Source organism: Dryobates pubescens, chromosome 5 (genome assembly GCF_014839835.1).
Source record: "Dryobates pubescens isolate bDryPub1 chromosome 5, bDryPub1.pri, whole genome shotgun sequence".
Classification (NCBI taxonomy): Eukaryota; Metazoa; Chordata; class Aves; order Piciformes; family Picidae; genus Dryobates; species Dryobates pubescens.
This window is the reverse complement of record NC_071616.1, coordinates 31287924-31313528: the sequence shown is the minus strand read 5'-3', so window position 1 is coordinate 31313528 and position 25605 is coordinate 31287924. Positions and strand designations below refer to the sequence as shown.

The window sequence follows — 25605 nt, the reverse complement described above, 5'->3', positions numbered from 1 at the left end:
TCTCTGTCATAGGGAAAGATGGGAAAACTCAATATAAAACCCTGGTTTAAAGGCAGATTCTTGTCTCATAATGAAGAGAGCCACACAATGTATTCAAAGCATAAGCATCTCCAGTTTTCAAAGACAGAACACTGACATTTTTGTCACAATTTTGCAGCTAGTTTCAGAGTAAAGATTGGCCTCCCTTATTCCATAATTGAAATCTTACTGATGTGTTCTGTGTATTTGGTAGTACTGACAGAGGTGTAACAATCTAGGCTGGTTCAGTTGCTTTTTTTTCCCTTTGTGAAGAAGCTAAAATCAGAACTAGCTGGATACCAAAGACAGTGGAGTAAACCACAGGGAATATTTAGTATTGGTCACACAGAGGAGCATCCTTCTTTAGACAAGCAGAAATCAGGCACTAAAAGTGTTTTTATAAAATGACAAGCTGCTGACAAATTATTAGTCATACCTCTTCTTTTGTCTTCTTAGACAAGACTCTTAACCAGTCTCCAATCATACTCAGGACAGCAGTAAAATAGGCAAGGCCAACAAGGATCCAGAACCACACTAAGGGCTTATACCACTCCCGGTAATGGATGTCAGCATTTCCTCCTGAAAGAAACATATATTTATGCCTAGGAACCGTGAAATGCTAAACTTATGACAAAATATCTGTAACTGTGAGAAATTCCTGAAAGTATTTCTTAACTCTTGCCAATACCACTGTAGTTCTAATAACAGAGGAGAGGCCTGTCAAATGGGAGGAATGTGATCAAACACCCCTGCATAACCTCAGACATTTAAGAACTGGCAGGGACCTAAATATTGATTTTGATATTAATCTCTCTGCATGAATCACTCTCTTTATTCCAGTCTTTATGAGAAGGAAACAATGGGAGGTGGGAGCTGCTGTTGCTATGGCACAACGAAGCTCTTCTGATCATATGTGTCCCTGAGGAAGCTTGCTGTTAAGCAGATTGTCTAGGTCTGTTTTACAGAGTGATCAGGCGACTTGAGAAAGCATGAGACCACTTTTTTCAGCCTATCAGATATTCTGTTCTTTCTGGCTCCACCTACAATTTTATGTGCAACAGTAGTACAGCAACTTTATCAGTTTGGCAAGAGCTCAGACACATTCTAGGTGGAATAAATCAGCATAGCATCATTGATGCAATTTTACCAAATACAATGTAGTATTTTCCCTTTGATATTGAAGGGAGAGAGACACTGAGAGTTTAAAGTGACAGACAATAAAAGTGACAGAAAATCTGTCCCAAAATCAGCAATGAAACCCAAATCTTCTAGTGAACTTCAGCCTTAAACATCATGAGATCACCTCAGAAATTTTTGCATTCAGAGTCCTTTCTTTAATTTTTGAAAAATCCTGGTTGCTAGTAGCCACCCTGCTTTGGACTGTATTCTCCTAATCATACTGGCTTTAGAAAAATTTCATCTAATATTCAGGGCTTTTCAACTATTATATTATTAAAGAAAACAATGCTGAAGTGTAATATGCTTGAGAAAAAAACATTGTGTTATTTTTATTTCACACTGTGCTACCACAAAGACAAAATATTTTATCAGCGAGCTTCTGTTCACATTCAAGTAGTTAAAATGGACAAAGCTCATGCAGTCACTTCTGTGCATTAATTCTTGTACAATGTTAGGGGTTTGGTTTTTTTTCATATCTGGGGCTCTCTTTTTTCAGTGCTTTTTTTTCCTCAATATTTCATGTCTTCTATATGAGTATATCATTTTAAAAAAAATAAATAATAAACTCAAATTCTTGTCTACAAAAAGACTTGTCTATAGCTCTTCTGGAAAGAAAATTTCATATATCCCTGTAGTTTCAGTTGATGTTTTTAATTTGTTCATGTTTCACGGATTTATAGAAAGTAACACAGCAGCAGAATAATACGACTGTAACATAGGCATCTTAATGCCTTCAATTAGGACCACTAACAGGAATGAGGTCTGGGGGGCATGTACTGCCAGGAAAAAATCCACTTATTTTAACCACCTTTTTTCCTAGCAAAGCAGTAAAGTGAAAAAGAAAAATCTCTCATCTCTCCAGTCAACAGGCTTGACTCCCTCTTTGGAAACTGATAAGGATGGATATTTATAGTTCTTGCTAGTGTTGTATTAATCTTGGAGAGCATCCTCCTAGAACTGAGATGCATACCCCATTACTCCTCATCCTAAATCAGTTTTTCCTAACAGCATAACTGCAATGTCAAAATTTCTGCCAAGGTTATAGAACAAAATGCAGCTTCAGAAATTCTGCAGCTCCTGCAGCCCAGATTTCTCCAGCTCTATGGCTCAACCTTACTTTCTAAAAACTTTATCCATTCATCATTTTGACTACTTGCTCCAGCAATCAGCTTCAGATTGAGGCCTAATGGACCAATACAAATCTCAAATTCAAGAAAGTAATTTGACTTGTGCATAATTCATTGCATGATAAAAGATTATCAGGACGTACCAGGATCACGTTATCTATATTGCTGAACGCTTGCAATCTGTAGATGGCAAAGCACCTAGAACTTATATTAACCTGGTGTCCTGTTGCACAGTAATCCCAACAGAAACACCTGGCATCATTTCACTGGAACATAATACATTGTGAAAAGCCTCCTTTCTTAACCAGAAAACAAATTCTAAGAACCAAAGCTCTCATACACAGCACCTATGCTTGGAGCTGCTCACCTGCTACAAAGTCACCAAAGCCAACAGTAGTCAGAGTGACAACCACAAAGTAGATGGACTCCAAGGCTGTCCATCCCTCAATGTGTTTGAAGATAACTGCAGGAATGGTCACAAAGACAATGCAGCCTGCCAGGATGAAGAGGATGGTAGAGATCACCCGGATCTTTGTTTGACTCACTTGCTTTTTCTAGAGAAAGGAAATAAGGAAGAAAAAAAAACCAACAACATATTTTGGGGTGGATTTCTGTGACTGTACATTTTGTGAAAGGCAGACTGATCATGCCAATGTCACCTGATATTTCTCTTTCTGTGTTTTGTGAGCATGTTATGCAGAAAACAACCTTCTCTTCATGTTGGAACCCTGCCCTCAGAAAATTGTGATTCCCATCTTCCATGCATTAGGCAATTACTAACTTACCAGAAACATAGCTTACAATCCTGAGCTTTGGAAAGGCTCCAGTACACTCCAGTTCAGATTTGATGCATATGCACACCTCTGTCCTTCTATATGTACACCCACATTGCCTCAGGAGCACCAAGCATTCAACAAGCCAGACCAAGACTAAACCAAAAGTGAATCCTTTTTTCTTTAAATCCCTGAGATTTTATGTGGAAATAATTCATGCTTTGGGTTTTCTAATCTCAGGATTTCCAGCTTTCATTCACAAATACAAAGGCTAAATCTCCTTTTTAAAAAAAATAGGTAGTTATATTATTGGTTTAAATAGGGGATTTATGTCAAATACCAAGCAACCTGAGATAAAATTACCTACATAAATCCACATTAGAAAGCTCTTGAACAAATAGTATGAATGTTACTAGCTGCTATAAACGGAATACAAATATGAGCAGTGTAATTGCAACATTTTAAACTCTTAGATCACATAAATCTCCATTAATACTGAAATAACACAAAATAGCAGATGTATTTCAGATTTTCTGTGCTGTAAATAAACTCAAAATTCAATACAGACTCATAAGAAATTAATATAAATCCTACTGGATTAATTACAGTGGCAGTGTAAATTCTGTATTTATCCTAGAAAAGGAATGTGGAGGTCACTGCAAGTCACATATTTCCAAATTAGTTTTCCAAATCAAGTATATTCCTTAATACAGAAAAGAGATCTCATTTCAGATTACAACATTGCCTAGACAGGAAATAAGGTCTCAGAAGTTATCTTTTTAATATACAGAAGGGATATTGCTTCAACAGGTTAATATCTAAGCAGGTTGTGAACAGTACTACTGCTGCCACTGAAGCATGAGTGTTTATTTTGGAGGTGCAAAGTCTGACACTCATTGGGCACTCATCTGACCTGGGATGCTCTGCCTTTAGAATTCAGGTAGAAGAATAAATATACCATGTTTCAGAAATAGTTTTAGTTCTGAAACTGTTTGAGATGATCTTTGCACTTAATTTATTTTCTTTTTGTGTGTGTGTGCATTGTTTTCTGTGTCTGGCTGAACCAAAATAGTTAAATAGAAATAGTAATATAATGTCATAAATAAGGTTAACCAATTAGTAGACTTAGGAAAAACTGCCACTGAAATACCAAGGAGAAAAAACCGTGAGACTACAAAACCTTACTTGACTTCTTAGTTCCTCTTTTCCTGGGGAGCCATTTGAACAATTTGCTAAAATACTAAGAGATGATCTAACTTCTTTATGAGTTAAGGACCCACATTCCCAACAGTGGGGCTTCAGAAGTGAAGGAAAAGTGAAGGAAAGAAGTGAAGGGGCAGTGAAGGAAAAGTAACTGATCACATGGATGTTACATGCTGTCTTGGATTGGCGCAACTGTATTTTGTCATGCAGGACCAGGATTTAACCACGTTCTTGTTTATTTTAACTGTTTGGACAAGGTGACTTATTCACTTCTATGAAACATTTCTGTTTCATGGTACATAAAAATAAAATGGGAAACACCTCACTACAGTGGAAGTTACAAGGTACACTCAGCACTGTACAATACCAGGAATCCTTGGACAAAAAGTAGTTTGGAGCTGCCAGGTCTTGCTAGTAAAGCAAAGTTATGCATAGTAAACCTTCCTCCAGTCCCCATAAATCAATATTAAAATGCATTTCAAGACCAAATGTTCAGGACATCCACTTGTTCATGAGCGATAAATTCAGCCAAAGGTTGTTGGGGTTTTTAAAGTAAAAATGGTAATGATGTTGATAAGTGGCTCTTCTGAAAGGCCTGATTCATGGTTATTGTACACCTCAGTCATTTCCACAAAAGCAGAACAGCTGAGGGTCTGCCTTTTCCTTATTCTTCCACTGGTGCAAATGAAGTCAGAAAGCAATGGTGAATCAGGCAGAGGATTTTTAGAGCTACTGAAAGGGAAAAAAACCCAACCAAACAAACAATAAACCACCATAAAAGCAATACTCATAAGTAGAATTACTTCATGGAAAAGACCTTCGAGATCATCAAGTCCAACCCATCACCCAACACCATCTAATCAACTGAACCATGGCACCATCCAGTCCCCTCTTAAATACCTCCAGTGATGGTGACTCCATCATCTCCCTGGGCAGCCCATTCCAATGGCCAATCATTCTTTCTGTGAAAAACTTCTTCCTAACATCCAGCCTACAAAGACAATAATTTTGTGCTGCCCAGGTTCTCAAGAATAGGGAAATGCAACCTTTATATTGCAGGTCTGGCACAGTTATATTAACACAAGATTAGATTACCCTGTAATCTAATCAGTATCAGTGTATTACCCTGCTACCAAGTCATTATTAAAAGATATACATACAGATTATAGAGATAGATAGACAGACAGATAGATATATAGATATAAATATACCAAGTATGAGAAATCTGAAAAGGTTCATATCTCAAGCTTTTGACTTTGTTTGAAAAAAAAAAAATAGACTAAAATTTGCACAAGATTACAGATACCCATAAAAGATCTCTCTTTTTTACAGCCTAATGCCCTGATCACCATGATTAGCCTGGAGAAGAGCAGACTCAGGGGTGACCTTATTACTCTCTACAACTACCTGAAGGGAGGTTGTAGACAGACAGATGTTGGTCTCTTCTCCCAGGCAGCCAGTACCAGAACAAGAGGACACAGTCTCAGGCTGCGCCAGGGGAGGTTCAGGCTGGATGTTAGAAAAAAGTTCTATACAGAAAGAGTGATTGCCCATTGGAATGGGCTGCCTGGGGAGGTGGTGGAGTCGCCATCACTGGAGGTTTTTAGGAGAAGACTTGACGGGGTGCTTGGTGCCGTGGGTTAGTTGTTTGGGCGGTGTTGGATTGGTTGATGGGTTGGACGCGATGATCTTGAAGGTCTCTTCCAACCTGGTTTATTCTATGTATTCTATGTATTCTATATAGAATTGGTTTTCCACTTGCCACCTTTCCCTCCCCCTTCCTGGCCTTGTCATACCATCCAGATTCTGATATAGGACTCATTAAGATCTGCAGATTTTTGCAGTGTAATAGGTCTGTCTGCCAAAGAAATGTAGGTAAATCCAGTGATCCCACAGTATGTGAACTTCTAACAGACTTGTGGAAAATGTTCTCCAGCAGTACACTGGCTTTACTAACATACAAGAATTATATTTAGGAATCTAATACTGAAGGAACTTTCTGTTTCAAATAGTATTTGCAATCTGAAGCCAAACACAGGCAAATAGCTGGCCAACTCAAGCGAGGCTAATGCATCCTCTGTGCCCATTTTGTGGCATAAATACATGATTTTCTACACATGTCAAAGTGAAACAGTTCACCACTATTAATTTTTTTGGTAAGTTTCGTTTTACCAACAAGTACTATCCATATTGATGAAGTAGATAATTTCTGAGACATTCACCAAATACAAATAAATTAGTGCCTACTAATGAGAGAGGCTTCAATATAATTCAACTTTGAGAGAATCTGGAAAAGATCAAAGGAGGGATCTAAGAAGAGTAGTTGGATAGTTTTCCTTTATATAACAATCTATAAGGGACCATTTCTAGCCATTAACTCAGGCAGGTTCTTAACTTCCTATGCTGAGGCCACAGGGATGGTATATATTCCTTTCCATGAACAGCATATTTCAAGTAGACAGATTCCAAGATTTTTGTAGTGTCACCTCCCATTTCACAGAAACTCCCTCAACATACAATACTACTCAACCAAAAATAGCACTGGAACATTTGCTGCTTCACAGTGAGCTCAGATGGTTCCTCTGTCTTCCAAATATTTTCTTTCCTGAATTACTGACAAATGTCTACAAGATTCAAAGCAAGTTGTTTACCTTTTCGGCTAGAGGACCAATGGCATACCTTTAGTGCTAGTATATTGTGCCTTCTTGAAAAACACTGCCCTCATCTCTCCATAAGACTGCATTTTGGAGCACTTTTCTGAGGAAAATATATTTCTTTAACATTTCTTTTGTCTGCTTCACCTACTGCCAGTTACTTTTGGAACAGATTGTCTCTGCCCATGCACTAATTAGTGTGTCTTCTAAATCACTTTCTCCAGATCAAAATATTTTAACAAGAGGAAAGCTAGTCTTGGTACTCAAAGAATAAAACAGAATATCAGATATATTGGTTCCATTTTTCCCTCTGCCTCAAACACCAGGTATCTCTATAGTGAAAACATTTTTGCTAGGTTACTGTAGGTAGTGCAGATAGACAAAGGTTCACACTGCTTGCCTTTGAAATCAGTCAAATGAAAGCTAGCCCTGTTCCAGAGCCTGACACATATCTCAGTGGACATGTTGGACAGAAAGACTGGCACAGCACTGGCCTCACAGAGCTCCACCAGTGACCAGCAGTATGGTTGTGTGAACCTCACTGCTGCATATAACTGTCATTGTGGATTTCTTTCTAACTTGTCCTAGCTCCTTCACAGTCTAAATGTGGCCACACCAAAATGAATTTTAAGCATTGCTGGCTTAGAGATAACATCTGAGAACAATATACAAATCTTTTGTTCGTCTACGTTCTCTGAACACAGTTGGTACCATCCAGCTCCAACAGATGCCACTAAGTCTTCTCAGCCAACACTGAGGCACCTCTGGGAAAATGCATTTTTTAAATTGTCAAAATACTGGACAGGCAGAGGAGGATGGAATGGAGGAGAGAATAACAAGGTCAGGAGAATGGGAGGTGCTCAGTGGCAGATCACATGCTTCCTTGGAAAAACTGTGGCCCGTGGAAAACCAGCACTAGAACAGGCAGGGTGTGTCCTGACCACAAGCCCTGAGCTGTGCATTGCTGCACTGGAGGGACTGAGTGTAATTTGTGGCAGTAACATGGGTGGAGGAGAGGTGTCTGGAGTGAAGTAAGCCTGAGAGTGAAGCCGAATCCGGGAAAGGGGGATGAAAGACAGTATTTTGTTAAAATAAAAGGTCAGTATGTTTGCCTGTCTCAGAGCCCAGAACTCCTGTGTGAATTATTTAGCAAAATTAATTTTTGCATCCACTTTTCAGTGCCTCAATAAGGACTTGCTCTGACACAGCCCAGACAGTTAAAACAATCAAATGGTTTAATTGGTCAAAGTGACAGATACAACAGATTTGGGATTGCTGGTGATAAGCGCACTGACTGCAAGATGGTTTCAGGATTAATAAACCCTGGGTAACACCCAATGGAGATGCAAACCTTTGCTATAGCTCTAACAGTAATGCAGCAAAAGTTCAGCCATATATTGAAGGCATGGTTCTCACCAAGAAAGCTGTCCCTGTCCTGGCTGGAGGAAAAGGAGCACAGACTGTTGGCTGTCCTCGTCTCTGTCCTCTCCCCTGGCCTCAGTTGCTGCTGCAGCTGGTGGTGGTGCTGGCCCACACTTGCACCCTCCCTCACTGACCTTGGTACCAGTGCAAGGACCACCTGCACTCCCTGATGCCAGAGGAAGCATGCATCAAGATGTCCCTCTCATGAGTTTTGCACCCCAGCCCATGTTATCCCTGCATTCTAGGTGACATCTAGCATGATTTTGGAGGAACATTGAGTAGCATAGTCATATATGTCTAGCATATACTTGATTTTCCTCATCAACATATTGAGGGGTGTCAGTTTTAATATTAAAATTACAGTTAATTAGGCAGAAGTCTTTGTTTGGGCACCCTGGTCCTCAAAAACTGATTTGAACTTGAGTGTTTATGTTATTTGAGCCTGATTCACCATTTTTAGCCAAAACAGGACCATCTTATCTTTGTAAGACTCCCTCCTTCAGCTCTTTGGCAGGCCTGCTTGGCAGATCTTCATTTAAACAAGCACCTGCTGATTGTAAATAACCTTGGTCTCAAAGCATGGTAAATCAACTTGCCTTCCTTCCTGTCCCACAGCAAGCTAGGTGGTTTCACGACAGAATGCTTGTCTCTTCTGGTTTTTGTGGTTTTGTTTTATTTTTAATTTATAAATGCCCAGCTGGGTAATTAAAAATTTAAACAAATTTGTGATAAATTAAAATCCCCAAGTCAAGTCTGGTTGCTCATGACAATACTTGGTAAGCGATTTTGCTGTCTTTATTCTGACCCATGAGTTTTATTAATCTTGTCCATCCTATTTTTCTCCCCACACTGTTGTAGGGAGGGGAGTGAGCAAGCAGCTGTGTGATTGCTTGCTGCCAGCCAGGGCCTACTCACCACCCTTCCTTCAAAGCATAGCAGCAAAATTCTACATAATATATTTTTAAATATTTATGACATTTCAGACACTTTTATGGGTTAAGAACAGTGGTTTGAACCATTCCACTAGAAACAGGCTTCCCCTACTGTGTCTAACTAGCTCTTTTGGTGCCTCAGTGCTATTTTAGTTATCATATTTTATAAAGAATACTGCTATTGCTGCACAAGACGCAAACCCATCCCCTATTTCTTAACTGTAGTAAGTACCATAGGGCAGACAGATATAAAAAGCTGTAAACACTGACATTTGTTACTAAGCTTGGGAGAGAGAGTCCTGAATACATGCAAAGCATGGGGCAGAGTAAAGAAGGATTTCTTTTTTTCACATTGCTGGTTTTCCCCATAAACCCACACTTCTGCAGGGTGTTTGTTTAGACCCAGATGGAATATGTAGCAAGCTTCTCACAGAGCAGCAGCTTTCTCCAAAGTTATTTTTGCAAACCTCTATGCATGGATCTTGCTGCAGCCATAATGTGAGTGCTGATACTGTGTTACGAAAATACAGAAGCACTGGCTCCAAAATTTTCTAGGCTTAATATTCCCATTTTCAGCCTTCTTAGAATAGAATAGAATAGAATAGAATAGAATAGAATAGAATAGAATAGAATAGAATAGAATAGGAGTTGAATTGAATTGGAGTTGAATTGAATTGAATTGAATTGAATTGAATTGAATTGAATTGACCAGGTTGGAAGAGACATTTGAGATCATCGAGTCCAACCTATCACCCAACACCATCTAATCAACTAAACCATGGCACCAAGCACCCCATCAAGTCTCTTCCTAAACACCTCCAGTGATGGTGACTCCACCTCCTCCTTGGGCAGCCCATTCCAATGGCCAATCACTCTTTCTATGAAGAACTTCTTCCTAACATCCAGCCTAAACCTCCCCTGGCACAGCTTGAGACTGTGTCCTCTTGTTCTGGTACTGGTTGCCTTGTTGTTTATTAGGCTACTGAAGAAACAAAAATAACAACAGTGAGCTGAAATCTCTGTGCTGTCCATCATCCATAGACAGGTTTGGGAACTCAGTTGTCAATTGCCAAATACTTTCTTACTTTGGATTAATTTTTAAGCCACCAATAGCCTACTACACATGTCTTTGATTTATTAATTAATTCTTTGTACACATTCAAACAGTTCCAAAAACATTAGGCACTCTACAACAGAAAAGGCAAAGTAGGGGAAGAAAACCCTGAAGACAGCAAAGGATCTTGGGTTTATATACTACAATGGCTGCTTTCTATGCACAATCAGAAAGTAACGGTTCTCTTTTTAACAGACACGTTACTGATACCTCAGATGAAAACACACCAAGAGTTTTCCAACATGGAGCACACATGTTGACAATGAAACCCTTCATTTCAGGAGTGCTCAACAGACTTAAACAGTTATCAGGCAGCATTTTCTGGAAGTTTTCCTGCAGGAGTCTTACCAAGTTCATATGGAACATTACTTTGGCTGTTGAAAGTGACTTCTGGAAATTTTGAGGGAAAATTTCCTCTGTCATAGAATCATAAAAATCATTTAGGTTGGAAAAGACTTTTAGGATTATCAAGTCCAACCATTATATAAGTCTACCAAGTCTGGTGCTAAACCATGTCCCTAAACACTACATGTACATATCATTTAAATACTTCTAGGGATGGTGATTCAACCACTCCTTTGGGCAGCTTGTTCCAATGTTTCACAACTCTTTCAGTGAAGAATTTTTTCCTAATATCCAATCTAAACCTCTTGTCTTACTGCTTGTCACTTGGGAGAAGAGACCAACACCCACCTCACTACAACCTCCTCTCAGGTAACTGTAGAAAGCCAAAAGGCCCCCTTTGAGCCTCTTTCTCCAGCCTAAAGAAGCTCTGTTCCAACAGCCACTTGTCATAAGACTTTTTCTCTAAACCCTTCATCAGTTTTGTTATTCTTCTTTGAACACAACGCAGCACCTCAATGTCATGGAATCTTCCTCCAGTGAGGGGCCAAAACGGAACACTGTATTCAAGGTGTGGCCTCAACAGTGCTGATGGCAGTGATGGCACTCAAGATGATCTGGCCCATAACCTTTGCTGGCACTGAGGTCAGACTGACAGGTCTGTAGATCCCTGGATCCTCCTCCCATGCCTTCTTGTAGATGGGCATGACATTTGCCAACCTCCATTCAACTGGGACTTGCCTAATTAGCCATGACTGCTAATAAATGGTTTAGAGTGGCTTGGTGAGAAATTCTGCCCACTCCATCAGTACCTTTAGATTGATCCCATCTGACCTGACAAACTTGTGTATATCCAAGCAGTGTAGCAAGTCACTAACCACCTCCCCTTGGATTATAGGGGAGGTGACCCTGTCCTCCAGCTCAGGGGCCTGGGCACCTGGAGAAAACTGGTCAGACTTTTAAAGATTGAGGCAAAGAAGGCATTAAGTACCTCATCCATTGCCATTGTTTCTCTTCTCATCCAATAAAGGATGGAGATTCTCCTTTTCCCTCCTTTCATTGCTAATGCACTTGCAGAAACATTTTTATTATCTTTCATAGCAGTAGCCAAATTAACTTCTAGATGGGATTTGGCTCTTCTAATTTTCTCTCTGCACAGCCTCACAACATCTTTACAGTCCTCCTTCAACAAGTGGCTGTTTGCTCCTACTTTCCCATTATTCTAGATGTATCTTCACATCAGCTTCACTTAGTTTCTATCATACCTAAGCACTTCTTCCAACTGTTGCTACTATTGCCTTTTCTCTGCCTATATATTTTCCTGACCATTTAAAAGCATTTTTTACAGAGCAGTGTTTCCATGATGTCTTAGTACATTGAGGCCCTGTTTCTGGCTGGCTTCTATAGTACTGAGGTGCTAAAAACCAGTCACAGAATGCAATTAGCTCTCTACTGTCTTTACGGCAACAAAAAGAAATTCTTACTAGTTTGTGGAAATGCAGGATTGATTCCTTTCTGGTGACTTGGTTTTTTTATATTTCTCAGCCACCTTGTTTTGGTGGAAATAAACCAGGAAATTGTTAGGTTAGGCTCCTAACATTGGCATTTCAGCTCATAGATCCCATATCATTTTTGAATAATACTGTGTACGTGCACTAGCAGGTTGAATTTCACACCCCATCCTGACAGCTCTGTCCAGAGACAGGATGCCAGCAGATGGCAGATTGATCATTGTCCTGTGGAAGTTCTTAACTGAATTAAAATTTAAAAAAAAAAAAATAATAAATTGTAGGGTTTTCCATTACAGAAAATCACAATGAATAACACTTTATTAAAAAAGAAAAGATAGTGTGTTAATATCCTCACTGGGCTTTTAGCAGCTTATGTAATAACATACTGATGCTGGCTAGTAATTAAATGCCACAAAACAAAATGATAGAGATTGTGTTGATTCTTGGCATATTTTGATTAGATATCAGCAAGTGCTGAGGAAACTTTTCCATCAGTCTTCCATTAACTTAATTACTCAGAATCACATGTGCCAGGCCATATATTCAGAACTACAAAGAGGATCTTACTAGCTAATGTATCACTTAGGTTTTAATACATTGATCTATTTAACATGTCCCAGATTTTTCATTCAGTGACAAGAGTGCAAATACAGAATGATTTCACTGATTTGACTAAGCAGTCATCTGGATTTGAATTTCTGACTTTGGGGACAATCTCATCTGAAAGTTTGATTCAGCTGCCAAAAATGAGAAAAATCCATGCCATTTGAAGGCTGGAAGAGAAAGTGCAGGGTGAGGACTGTCTGGCATGAAGCAGACAGGGCTCTTGTACTATGGCATTAGCATAGGAAAGAGGAGGTAAAGGTGGTACTTCAAGATAACATCTAATAACTTCTATGAACATCACACTTTGCTGAGAACTCACTCACCAGTCACACACCCATGTCAGGTATAATGTTATGGGTTTGATGTGAGCCAAGGACAAGAAGAGGAGGAGAGAGAGCAAAGGTAGAGATAATAAAGCAAATGGATGGACAGAGGGGAGACAAAGAAACAAGACTGTTTTTAACTGTTCCTCCTCTCTTGTACAAAGCTTTTTTCTCAGGATTTGCTTTCCCAGGATTTTACCTTTTCAGATAAGGATTTGTACAGACAATTCCTGTGACTTGTACAGTAATAAAAAAGAAGTTGAATATCTAAGCGACAGAGTAGCTATTGTAGTTCTTCTATATTCGGAAAGACAAACACCAAAGTTTAGGAAAGGTAAATCTTTGGCAGTCAGTTTCTACCAGCTCAGCAGGATTTCTCTGACTCTTGCCCCAGCCCCATAGTCCAACTAAAAACTACTTTTCCTAGGACTGTTTCAAGATTAAGGTGATGCCTATTACTGACTTTCAGAAAAAGAAAAAAAAAGTATATATCATTTTCATAACACAAGTCTCTTAATCTAGAGCAAACCATTTCTCAAAAGAACAATAAGCAAACAGGTTCTCTAAGCTGAAAACCTGACAGGCATGTAGCAGATGTGTCTGTTGTGACAAGTCCCTGGTTCAGTGAAGCATGAGTTGTTTACAGGGGTGTTGTGTTTCTGTGCAGAGCAGTCTATTTGCTTGAGATATAAGCTTCAGTGGTGCATCCTTGTCACTATCCATGTCTCTGACTGCTCACTCACATCTCTATATTGCGACTCACCCTACCAGCTCTGTTGCTGGACTCATCCTGTAGTCATGCTGTATGGCAGAGGAGTGAAAGAAGTAACCAAGTCCCGGAACTGCTTGCAATGACTTCATCCTAGAAGCCAGAAAATCCTGGAATACTCTCACAAGCATGTTATGCCTAGGCTGAATGCCTGAATCTGTACTGAACTGCAAGAAGAGGGAAGATCTGTCAGTTTATGCTCATCCCATATATTCCCAGTGAGAATCTAAACACTCGTTACAAGGTTTGAAAAAAAGACTGTCTGAAGTTAGCCTATATTTAACTCATGTTAATGACAGCTGTTGTGTTCTGTAACAGTGCACTCTGCCTATGGAGTGCTTTTCTTGCTATCTTTAGATGCTTGAAGCCTCTGTGTGTACAGAGCAAGCCAAAAGAATGGGGATTGTTCCGCTGTTTATTACAGGAACAGTTTCAGGTCGTTCATGAGATCCTTCACACATGTAAGATAATATTACTTTTATGGTTTTATGTCACCTTGAAATGCATATTTAGTTTCTGTAGTGTCTGGAAGACTTTTCTATGTGAAAACTATTTATAAGAATTATTAACATTTTTATTACACTTTGAATGTGTACATGGTTTTCTCCATTGGGCTGGGAGAACTGATTCATCCCTGAACCCAGATACTGGATGCTTATACACAGAATACAGGGACAGTGCATACAGTGACCCTGTACAGATTCTGGCAAATCACACTTGTATCCATGTGAGAACAGACTAGTGACCAGGATCTTCCCCAGATTGTTGAAGATGGGATATATAGGAAATATCAGTAGCTGAGTAGGTAGGGCATCCATGCAGTACCTTTGTTAATGTCTTTAATATGGTTAATATTTGTTTACTTGTGTCAAACACAATCAGTTCAGTAGGACAGATGGCACAGACTAGCCAGTGTGTGGTGTTTGGGATAATTCCTTGTATCCCAGGCAGTCACTCTGCCAGTGCCTCCTTTCCTTAAAATGAAAACATGAAAAGTTTCAGTTTTAATGAAGCATTATTTTGCAATTAAATACTTCCAGCCCTACCTAATCACAAATGAACAGTTGTTTTTCTGGTTATCTACACATTGAAATAATGGCAACATTTTGGATTGCAAGATGAGCAGTGGCACGTGTCCAACTCCTCTGCTGACATATTCTGTCAATACAGTGGGGGTAGTGTGTATCTGATAAAAGCAGATCTCTTTGCCCCTTTTTGGAGTTCAAATTATTCTTAAAATTCCTACTGAGTGTGTGGGCTGATCACTGCAATAGCTAAATGTACCATTCTTAGGCTCTAATTTGTGCTGCTAATTAATGTAAGTTTGGTGGAGCTCTGTACAGGTCATGTCAGAAGCAGCAGAAGTTCACTAGCACAACTCCTCTTGGAGGAGTTCTCCTTTCATCTTTCCAGCTATGCTGGAGGATGCCCGGGGCAAGCTGTCCATTGTGCATTGTGGGATCACGCTCATGGTTATGCTGTTGGGTGGAGCAAGTGACCTACGTCACTTTGCTGACAGCAAACCCCTCTCCTTCTCACATGCTAGGGTGTGCATACTGCCTTTTACCTAGCTTCAGAACTATCTTAACCACAATGCAAGGTCAAGTTGCCTTCAAACCCTATCCACCTGCATAGACGAAGATAAAGTTACTAGGCTTTCAGGAACTCTTGGCTGCTCCAACACAATCTGTGTAACATCCTAAAGGGTGAATGGGACAAACAGAGGTTAACTGGAGACAGACAGAAGCAGAGTGTTCAGGCATATGCACATGGAAACTTGGTATGTTGTAATGTCCAGGACACATGCAGAGTTTCTTCTTACTCCTTTCCTAAGGGTACAAGCTGGACTGTCCTGAATTGCCATTGAGGACCCACTAAAAGGCAAATAATATAGGTAGACCGTGAATGCCACCTTAAGAGACTCAGCTACAAGGCCTGTGTGAGTAGACTTAGCACCTTATTTTCATTTCATGAAAATGTAAGCCACTTCCAAGCACTCTCCAGTCAGGCACATATATGCTCACTCACCAATAATTACTAGGTACCTTTTTCCATATCTAGCCTGAGAGATACTCTTATGACTGGTCCGGGACACATCACAGTAATTCAATCAGAAATGAAATTGCTTATACTACAGTTTAATAATCAATTACTTCCTTTCAAAAACAGCTACAAGTAATTGTTCTCATCTGTGGGAATGTTTTAGAAATAGATGCCTATTAAACTAACTGGCTTGGACAGCTCCTTGTCCACTCCATCCCCGGAAGAACTGCTCAACAGGGCAACATCACACGGGTCACTTCTAGAAGTTCTGCTTCAAAGAGAGATTCCCTGAAGTGAACCACCAGCAAATTCACAAAACAGCATTTGCAAGCCCTTAGAGCTAGAGGGTAATTGCAAAAGAAAGGGAAATTACATATGAGAAAGTCTATGCAGAAATCTAGCATTGGGTGTATTCATGATAGGCAGGTAAATACCAGGAAGATGATTCCAGTCAGCAGCTTTATGCCAGTTTTTGCAGCTGCAGATCAACTCCAATGGACCCGTCCTCTTGCAGCCAAAGCACATCACTTAGACATCTCTCTTCACAAGTTCATGTTCATCCCAGTAACCCTTCTTTCTAAATCTTACGGTCTTTATTAGTAATATGGTCAAGACCTGTTCTGCATCCCTGTTCCTCCAGAAGTTACATTACCTTCTCTCTGTTTTCAGTGAACTGATATGCATGTCCAAAGCAACCCAGGGTATTTTGAAAGCTTTTACAATGAGTCCTTGTAAGAAACCTAGATTAGGAAATACATTCCCCAGAGACAGCCTTGAGAAGGAAATCCAGAGCCTGATTTATAATGACTGTATCACCATCTAAAGAAGCCTATTTCTCTCCACAGACTGCAGAGGCCCCTAGGAACATTAAGCATCATCTCATCTAGACATGTAAATATTTCATGATGCCAAACATGTGAAAAGGACTGCAGGTAACAGCAACAGAATTAAAAGCAAGTTATATAACACAAGCAAAAAACTGACAGTGAACTTACTCTGAAAACTTTCTCCACCCTTGCGATACTCTTCCCAAAGATGGTTCCCAGTTGGTCTCCAATCCCAGCCAGCAAGAAGCCAAACAGTGGAATACCAAAGATGGCATACAAGATGCAGAAAACTTTGCCTCCAACAGTGCTTGGGGCCATGTTTCCATACCCTGAGGAGAAAAACAATTGTCAGACTTTCAGACATGTTGCATTGCATCCTCCTAACTATACCCACACTAAGCAAATCTGTCCTTGAACTATATTCAGTTCGTCTTTCAGTTTGATAGTAAAGAGCCTAACAGTTGTATTTCATGAGGGAGTTTTAATAACTTCCCTTTGAAGTTACTACTCCATTGATATTTAAAAATCATTACTAATGCTATTATAAAGGTGCATACATGCCTGCCTTCCATTCTTTCCTAGGGTAACCTGGAGCTGTTGAAAAGATGACAGTTTCTGACCAAGACTTGCATATTCTGAGTGAAAAGGCTTGTTTTGGCCCAGGTATGTTTGGGCATGTTTGGTTTCAATTCCCAGTCATGTAACTCCAAATAAAGTATTAGGAATATCTGAGATTGGTAGGAAGGCTCCTGTGCACCCATTCTATGCAGTAAACTACATACACCATAGTTTGTTCAGGCACTTCTTCCCTTCATGCACAACCCATGTGATTTTTTAACCACAGGAATCTGCCCAGATCATTGTGACTTCAGCAGCCATGGTATTTCTGTAAAATGTTAATGTTAAAGCAAAAAAAAAAAAAATTTAAATTGTGTTGATTAATGTTTGTACCCTTTAATTTAAGATGAAGTATCTTTATTGAAATGTTATGGAGATTTGTATGTTGACTACACATAGTTTAGTATCAACCCACAGTCCTTTTCATAACTGCATGCGTGATCCCAGATTTCTCCTAAAAGTCCATGAAATCCAGGTTCCATAGCCCAGTGGACTTAGATTGACCATGCAGTATGCTAAGTGTCTGCCTAAGAGGAATCCTAACAGGTGGATAAACTAAAATCATTTTCATGCCTGGACACAACATGTAGACTTCATGCAGCCTACAAAGATCTCATTCATGGAGACTTTAAAGCAAATATGGGCAAAACTCCAAGCTCTTTTCAATAAGCTATTTAAATAGCAGATGTCATTGAATATGCCTACATAAACTATGCCTACATAGTGGCATTTATTTTAATGAATAATTTAAAAGCTTGTCACTTTGGTCTATTGAGTAAACAAATATTAACGGAAGGTTTTCTTACATTTAATTCAGAAATGTTTTCTTTCTCCCTGCCCACTGGTTTTATGCTACCACTAACAATAAATGGAAATGTAGTTCAGCATACAAAGGAATACAGCGGGAGTATGCTCCATGCAGTCACCCTTACTCTGACAACAAAGAAAAAGTAGAGCCAAAGACACAGGCTCCACTGTTTGAGACGATCACCACTGCAATTCTTGTAACTGCCACAATCAGGTTGTTTTGTTGTTATTATTGTATTACCTGCATTAAAAGCTTGGAAAATTCAGTCAGACTGTCGTACTTTAAAGAAGGGTTATGTGATTGCCAGATTATTTGTCTACACATCCACCAGTATGTGCATCACGTTATCCAATTTTTAAATCAGAAGAATATTCAAGGGCAATGCAGATAAAAAGCAACTATTTGCCAGTGGTTTCCAAGTAACCAGCTCTCATGGCCTCTAACCATGCCAGCACTGAACTCAAGCTTAAAGTTATAAAAGCACTGTATAATAATCAGCAGATTAACTTTATCATTAGTTTATCGCACTTTATCTTCAGACCATCTTCTGAAACCTCAGCTGCTTGAACAGTCTTCATGAGAGGAGAGGACAAAAGCCTTAGAATAACTATTGCCAGCATTCGGAGATCAAGAGAAAAATACATTGGACCCAATGTATAGGGGAGATAGACAGTAAGGGCTTAAATTATGGACTTACTAAAATGAGTGGTAAATGGATCAGTTCTTTATGCCCTTCATCTAATACAGAGAAATGTGTCACTACTTCAAGGCCACAAATTCTAGAATGGAAAAAAATGTTGGGTTTTTTACACAACATGCAATTCATGGAATTCCTTCCAATTTTTAGTCTGAGAGTGAGGAAGGATTTTAAAGAGGATATGATACTTATGTGAATACATTTCCAGTTGCAAAGAGAATTACTTATAGCAAAACTTCAAAGCATAAGGCGAAATTAATTCACTGAGGAATTAAGTGCCTTAGTGCACTTAGGAAGAAAGTTACCATTATGGGTAAATTCACCTAGAACATTAAAATCCAAATTTCCAACAACCTTAAAATAGTTATTTCATTGGGATCTTGATCTTTTTAGTGAAAAATTAAGACTATATGCACCTACATCACAAGAGAGTAATAAAGCCTTAGCTAGATCAGTGCTACTTGTGTGTACAGCATTGCAGTCTTACCCTAACTGTGTAAATAGCTTCTGCTAAGTACTCAAAGGTTCAATACACTTGACACATACCACAGGCATGCCTCCTGAAAACTGAGAGAAATAGAGTTCAGCCACTTTATTTCATTATCCAGGTCTCAGCAATGACCATACCTATTGTTGTGATGACTGTTCCAGCAAAAAAAAAGGCACTTCCAAGATCCCAATGACTGCTGTTGTTAGAGGAATTTCCTATGGGACTGACTCCTGCATTATCAGCATCAATAGCATGCTGCAAAGAAAAAGACAACAAATCAGCCTTATGAATGGATATGGTAAGACTATATATACCTCCAAAGGTAATTTTCTAGGACCATGGGAATAGCTTAAACTTTTTAATACCTGCTGAAAGTATAGTAGCATTCACTGTACATGGAGCTGAATATAAAACTGAACTAAATAGATATTAAGGTGCAAGAAGGACATAATGCATAGACAAATGACCAAAGATACAAAGCAATTAAGAAGAAGACTGACGTCACAAAGAGATCCATAACTATCAGTCTTGTAGCAAGAAGTACTAAAGGAAAAATTCTCCAGTGGGAATAGCTGATGTTAGAAGCAGCAAAAAGGGTGCTAAATACAAATAATGTTTGTGCAGTCAGCTGAAATTAATCACTCAAGGATTTTAATTCCCAGACAATAAATAATTTATTCTTATTTATATTTTCTGCTAACTAAAGAAAAAATAGAATATATATGTTTCCCATTTGAAATTAACAAATAGGATAGCTGTGGAAACATCACAAAACAACTTTGTGATCCCAGTTGCTACATTGGACATGACTGCATCTCTACAAATATAGCATGGTACAGAGACTCACAGCTAAGTACGTGAATGAACTAAATCCAGAAGCTATACAGCTTCCAGGTCAGTGTCCTATGTCTCACACAATACTGACTCAAACCAGGCAGACATAAGAGTTTGCTGAATGTTTGCTTGGGAATTTCTAAAAATGCACCATATTGTATGATGGGGATGTACACATATGTCTTTCCTTGCAGCTTCACAGTCCAAAGGAAGACAGAACTAAATACAACAGCTTCCAAAGCACAGAAAGAAATCTCTCATCTGAATCTGTCACATTCAGCTGAATTGCTCTAAGTTGACTTTTTAGATGCCTTTTGGTACATGTCTCTAGTTGCTTGTAGACCTGAACGCACTCTGTTGCCTTTTGCAAAGAAACTGAGACCTCACTCTGGAACAGCAGCTAAAATGACTGCTTTTCAAAGTACACCTCTCCATCCCAGTGTTCCAAATGAGATTAATTTCCATAAAACCAATGCAAAGGAACCACGTTTCTCTCTTCCTGCCTCATCATTTTCAGCTCTTTGCCTTTCTCCTGTTTTGTTCCAACCTCACTTCATGTTGTTGTCATGATATTCACACTACTGCCAGATTTTCTCCTTCTCTTTCACTCTGATATTTCCTTCTAAATATTGTCACCAGCCTTTAGCCTTGATTATTTCAGTGAACCTATTGCTGAGATCAAAAGCAAAGTGATGCCTCTTACATCATCTTTTTTGACTTTCTTCAACACAGAATTCCCACCACAAGAAACAAATTTCTTTTCACTTATTTAATATTTTTAATCAATTCTCTTTTCTCTGACTTATGATCTATGAATTGTCACTGTGATTTTTTTAATTTACCATTGCTCCACTTGTCATCTGGTCATGTCTATTATTTCTTGCCTAATCTTCTCTATAACTTCATATTCTCTTGTACTTTTAGCACTGATTTTAAATTACATCCATTTAACACTTCTGCTATGTGTAGCTTTCATGAAACATTTTTCTCCTCATTCACCTCTTACCTCTGGTAGCTCATTTACAACATTTTTCTTTTCTTCCCCTTCTATTTTGCACTTTTCCCCACTCATTTTTTTACTATATTGTCACAAATATTCCTCTATCAATTTGTTTTCCTTGGGATAGATACAGCTATTCTGCTCCCCAATTTTTAGTTATTCATCACATTGCCCCACAAAAAGGTAAAGGAGTAGGAGAAGAGGTGCATGGGCAGGAACATAGGCCAGGTATATCTAAAGAGATAGCACAGGACAGCCATTTTTGACAGTAGAGTTGCTACATGCCAGGCTAAGCTGATTGTGAAATTACAACATGAGCAAGCTCCAGACTGGACTGGTTGCATTTCATGTGAGCAGAAAGCCAGGGTTCCTCAGCACCTGTCCTTACCTCAAGAAACAGGGATATACAGAAAGGAAGTGTTTAGGACCAGGTCTTTGAAAAGGTTTCTGTACCAGTTGCTGGCATATTGCAGGTGGTGTGAAAGCAGAGATCATTTGTTTGTTTACCCAGAAGAGCATAAATCAGTGTAACAAACAGGTTGCCTGTTTAAATAGGCCATGACACATTCTCAGCTACCCTGCATGTTACTTCTGCCAAGAAATGCTTCTTGCATTCCCCTTGAGTGTGTGAATATCAGTGAGCTAATTACACCATCTTAATCACATTCGAGTTTACACAGTTTAGCAAGTCTATTAGAGCCAAGCACCAACCCTTGAAGTGAAGGACTGTCCCATTGCCTTAGATAGCTTTGAGTTTCTCAAGCTCCCTTCTCATCCAGAACAAATTATTTTTTTCTTTAAAGCTTGACTGACATCATACATTTATAAATATCCAACTATCCTAATACTACCTCTTAATAGACAATATTTTGCATACAGAGACAGAGGACAGAAAGGGAGCAGAAAGAAGAGAGCAGCCCTGCAGTTAGCAGAACTTACATACACAATTTCAGATCACGCAATGAGTAAAGGATGCCTGAATACCACCACCACAAGTCCACCTACACAGAAGTGTCATGCTAGATGAAGACTGACACAAAACTCAAACAAGGACACAATCACTGCCAAGAATTCCAATTCACACAGACCCATCTGTGAAACTTCAGATAGGCTTTGCATCATAACCTGAAGACCTACATCCTCAAGTTATCCTGGAGTAGGAAAAGAACCAATTTCCAGAGTTCTAATAGCTCTGTTAAAAACCTTCCACATTTTAGACATTTTAAACTAGTAGGTTTAGATATTTTTATAGTTGAAGTATGATCAAAACTAACAGGTCATCAAAGTATCCATAACTGTTTCGCACTCCTTCCCTGATCCCTCCTTCCTTCTCAAGAGGAGTTACATGCACAGTGCACAACATTTTTCCAATTTTTTTTAAAACAAATTCACAAAACATTCTTTAAAAAATAATTATTAATATATGGTAATGTATCTTCTGAAATGCCATCCCTCCAGGGAAGGCAATAACTTGGAATATCTCAAAGGGCCGAAATTGTCTTTTCCTGCTCTTCAAGTAATGTCCTAAAGCCAGCAGGCAGATTGGAGTGAGGGAAATGACAAAACTACCAAAGTAAATCCAAGTACTCAATTTTTAATTTTTTTTAAAAAACTAGATACATATCTGCCCCTGCTTGATGTGTGATTGAGTACATGTACTAATGTATTTGGTGCCTTGATTAAATTATATCAAGAAAAAGTCTAGAGTTACGCCCTTAGGCAGCAAGATAGCTGGGATCCAGTGCAGCTGATGAGGAGACAGGAACCAAACAGACTGTTTCTGATTTCTCTGCAAAGAAACGTTTTTATCTGGTTCACTTGTTCATGTTACTTCAATTTCTCCAGCAAGATCCAAAGCGTGAAGAATACAAATATTTTCCAAGGACAAGCATACTACCCTTCTTGAATGCTGAACCACCCGAAGGATGTACCCTATGTGTAACCAGAGGTAAGAATTTGGTAAGAAAAGAAAATTCCTGTAATCTTTTTATAGTTTCATTCATTCCTCTCCAAAGATCATGCTAATCCAATAATGATTACCTCCCTCTATGATTCTTTTCCAAGCAGATTCCTATCAAGCATACAAAAAGTTGTTCCAATTGCCTTTCACACTCTGATGTTTCTCTATTATCATTTCTGAGATGCTTCTCTTAGAAAGCAGCTTTTAAAGACTAATTTCTCTATACTTCCTACTTCTCTAATTATTCTCACCATCCCTTCATTAAGGGATCCTTACAAATTCTCATTTATTCTCTTTTCTGCAACAGCAATTTCAAAAGACTAATGCCAGCAATTTTTATTCAGGTATAATCAAAAGTAGTAACCTTTGAAAGCCCATCCCTTAAATATTCTGCCTTTCCCATAAAGGCTTTTTGATGACAATCAGCCAGACACTTACAGTGATTTGATTGTTGTGCTCGCATCGGCATCTTCCTTACAAGTTTTCCAAAGGAGAACCCTTTGAATGATTGACATGTAGGTAAAGAGTTACATTTTTCCATCAGTAGCCTTGTAAAGACCATGATACTCCTCTGCTCTTCTCCCTAAAATATTGTTCTGGAGCCATCTCCACAGCAGAAGGTAAAAGCCCATTCTAAGGTCTCTCGTTTTGTATTTTTTCCATATTCTCCAAAGCACAGAGTTGAATTGACACAGTCATTCTGGAGAGTATGATCTGTGTACATCCAAAGGCATTCAGATAGTCAAATAATATTAATTGACTTCAGGTAGCCAAATAACACTAATTATAAATAACTCCCTTAGTGGTAGTCAAGTGTTGACTGCACAGAACACAGCAGCTAGGAACCATGGACGTTTGTTGCCACATCATTTTGAAATCACAGCTGTAAAGGCAAATGCAGCATTTGGTACAAAGCAGAAATGTATTGTGCCAGCCAGGGAGATACCATTTTTCAGATCATTGACATAAAACATGAAAGCACAACATTAACCCCCTGACATTATATTCAAGCAGTAGTTCACTGTTATTCTGTACAAGTCAGTTGCAATCAGAATTTTCTGTATCACCATACCCTGCTCCCTGGAGCCAATTTCACCCCCAGACATACAGAATAATACAGATTTCTTTATTGACAAATCTGTTTCAATATTTCACATGACTTGGCCCTACGACATTCACATGCTAAGATGCTAAAGCCATTTAATTTACCTTTGCAAAATGATTTCCAGTTATCCAGTGCAATGACTGAAGATATATTGAAATCTCAGGAGACTGCAAATTTTGTTCAGACTATCTGCCTTCTAATGACACAGTATGCCTGTTTGTTTTGAGGACTTTTTTTTTGGTGTCATGACTTTTGAGGTGAAAGAAGGAAAATATTGTGTAAAATAAAGAATTAAAGCTGGTACATAGCTTAAGCTAAAGAATAGGGGCTGTTTAGAAAACTTTGTACCACAGCTGGTATGCAAGATTCTACCATCCAGTTAAGGTGTTTTGCTTGTTACACCTATTACCTGTTCTGCTTTCTGCTTAAAAAGAAAGCATTTTGCATATGTTTTAATTGTGACACTCCCATCAGGTGAATAGAAATTTCTTGCTTTTAGTATTTTTTTTTAATCCCATAATAATCAGTACACATAAGACCTAAGGGAAATGCAGATCTCTTGCAACACTGCCATGAGAAACAAATGTGAACCAATATCCCCAACCAGAATTAACCTTGACAACCAAGAATGTTCACCTGTCTTTTGAAGAGAGGTGAAGGACATGATCCAAGCCAGCCCTGATCCAAAAGCTGTATAGTCACATCAGCACAATACCACTTCCTGCTGAAGTAGGTTTGGCTTCTTAGCTACAGTACCAGGCTAATCAAAGGTATATATACACAGCTTCTGACTCAGAACTGACCTGCATTCTTGAACACAGAGCACAAGCAAGGAGAGCCCACATTTATCTGCAAAGAAACAGAAAGAATTTTTTTTTTTTGTTTAGGGGAAGCAGAACAGAATTGCTGTCTATACAAGTGGGCAAGTGACAGAAATCAATTAAGCAATGGGATATCCGTCAAAGACACTGAACAAGTTTAAACTGAAAAGCAGAAGAATGATTTCTACATCACAGTAATGAACTACTAGAATAGCTTCTTAAAAGAAACACTAAGCTTATAAATTTGATTCGGTTACAGAGAGCATTCTATAACACAGTTGGATTGATGGACACAAGAATTCAGAGAATCAGGGTTCTTTTGGTCTGAAATCACAACAGAGTTCTTGTGCAGCACGCCAGAGGGAAACACAGGGTACTCTTGGAAGGCTCAGACACAAATTCAGATCTGAAATATGAGGCTGAAATTCA

The 25605-nt window shown here is 38.9% G+C and overlaps 1 protein-coding gene across 1 annotated transcript in view; it reads right to left on the bottom strand.

The window, feature by feature from the left end:
* Nucleotides 1-25605, bottom strand: part of KCNK10 (potassium two pore domain channel subfamily K member 10) — a 50335-nt gene that overhangs the window by 2931 nt on the left and 21799 nt on the right. Inside the window, exons 4-7 of the mRNA XM_009904836.2 lie at nucleotides 19594-19711; nucleotides 17012-17172; nucleotides 2692-2878; nucleotides 455-597 (exon numbers count right to left, since the gene is read on the bottom strand). Coding sequence (XP_009903138.1) covers nucleotides 455-597; nucleotides 2692-2878; nucleotides 17012-17172; nucleotides 19594-19711 — 609 coding nt within the window. The remainder of the gene's footprint in view (nucleotides 1-454; nucleotides 598-2691; nucleotides 2879-17011; nucleotides 17173-19593; nucleotides 19712-25605) is intronic.